This window comes from Sinocyclocheilus grahami, unplaced genomic scaffold (genome assembly GCF_001515645.1).
Source record: "Sinocyclocheilus grahami isolate Dianchi unplaced genomic scaffold, SAMN03320097.WGS_v1.1 scaffold8002.1, whole genome shotgun sequence".
Lineage (NCBI taxonomy): Eukaryota > Metazoa > Chordata > Actinopteri > Cypriniformes > Cyprinidae > Sinocyclocheilus > Sinocyclocheilus grahami.
Window position 1 is genome coordinate 23,738 of NW_015511817.1, and position 294 is coordinate 24,031.

The 294-nt window shown below is 58.2% G+C and overlaps 1 protein-coding gene across 1 annotated transcript in view; it reads left to right on the plus strand.

Annotated features, from left to right (window-relative positions):
- The window catches only part of LOC107577959 (estrogen-related receptor gamma-like), a gene marked incomplete at both ends in the record, with an annotated part of 23,896 nt that extends 23,608 nt beyond the window's left edge, over positions 1–288 (plus strand). The window contains one exon of the mRNA XM_016263975.1: positions 11–288. Within this exon, the coding sequence (XP_016119461.1) occupies positions 11–288 (278 nt within the window). The remainder of the gene's footprint in view (positions 1–10) is intronic.
- Between the last annotated feature and the right edge of the window lie 6 nt (positions 289–294).

Genomic DNA, 294 nt, shown 5'->3' on the forward strand with positions numbered 1-294 from the left:
GCTGGCTGTGTTTGGCAGGTTTCTCTGGCCTCTCGCTGGTGGATCAGATGGCGCTGCTCCAGAGCGGCTGGATGGAGACGCTGGTGCTGAACGTGGTTTGGCGATCTCAGGGTTCGGCTGACGAGCTTCAGTTTGCGGAGAACCTGCGACTGAACGAGAGCCAGTGTCGAGCCGCAGGACTGCATGATCTCTACACGGCTCTGAGACACCTGACCTCCAAATACCAGCAGATGGGCCTCAACCAGGAGGAGGTGCTCACTCTCAAAGCCATGGCTCTGGCCAACTCAGGTATAT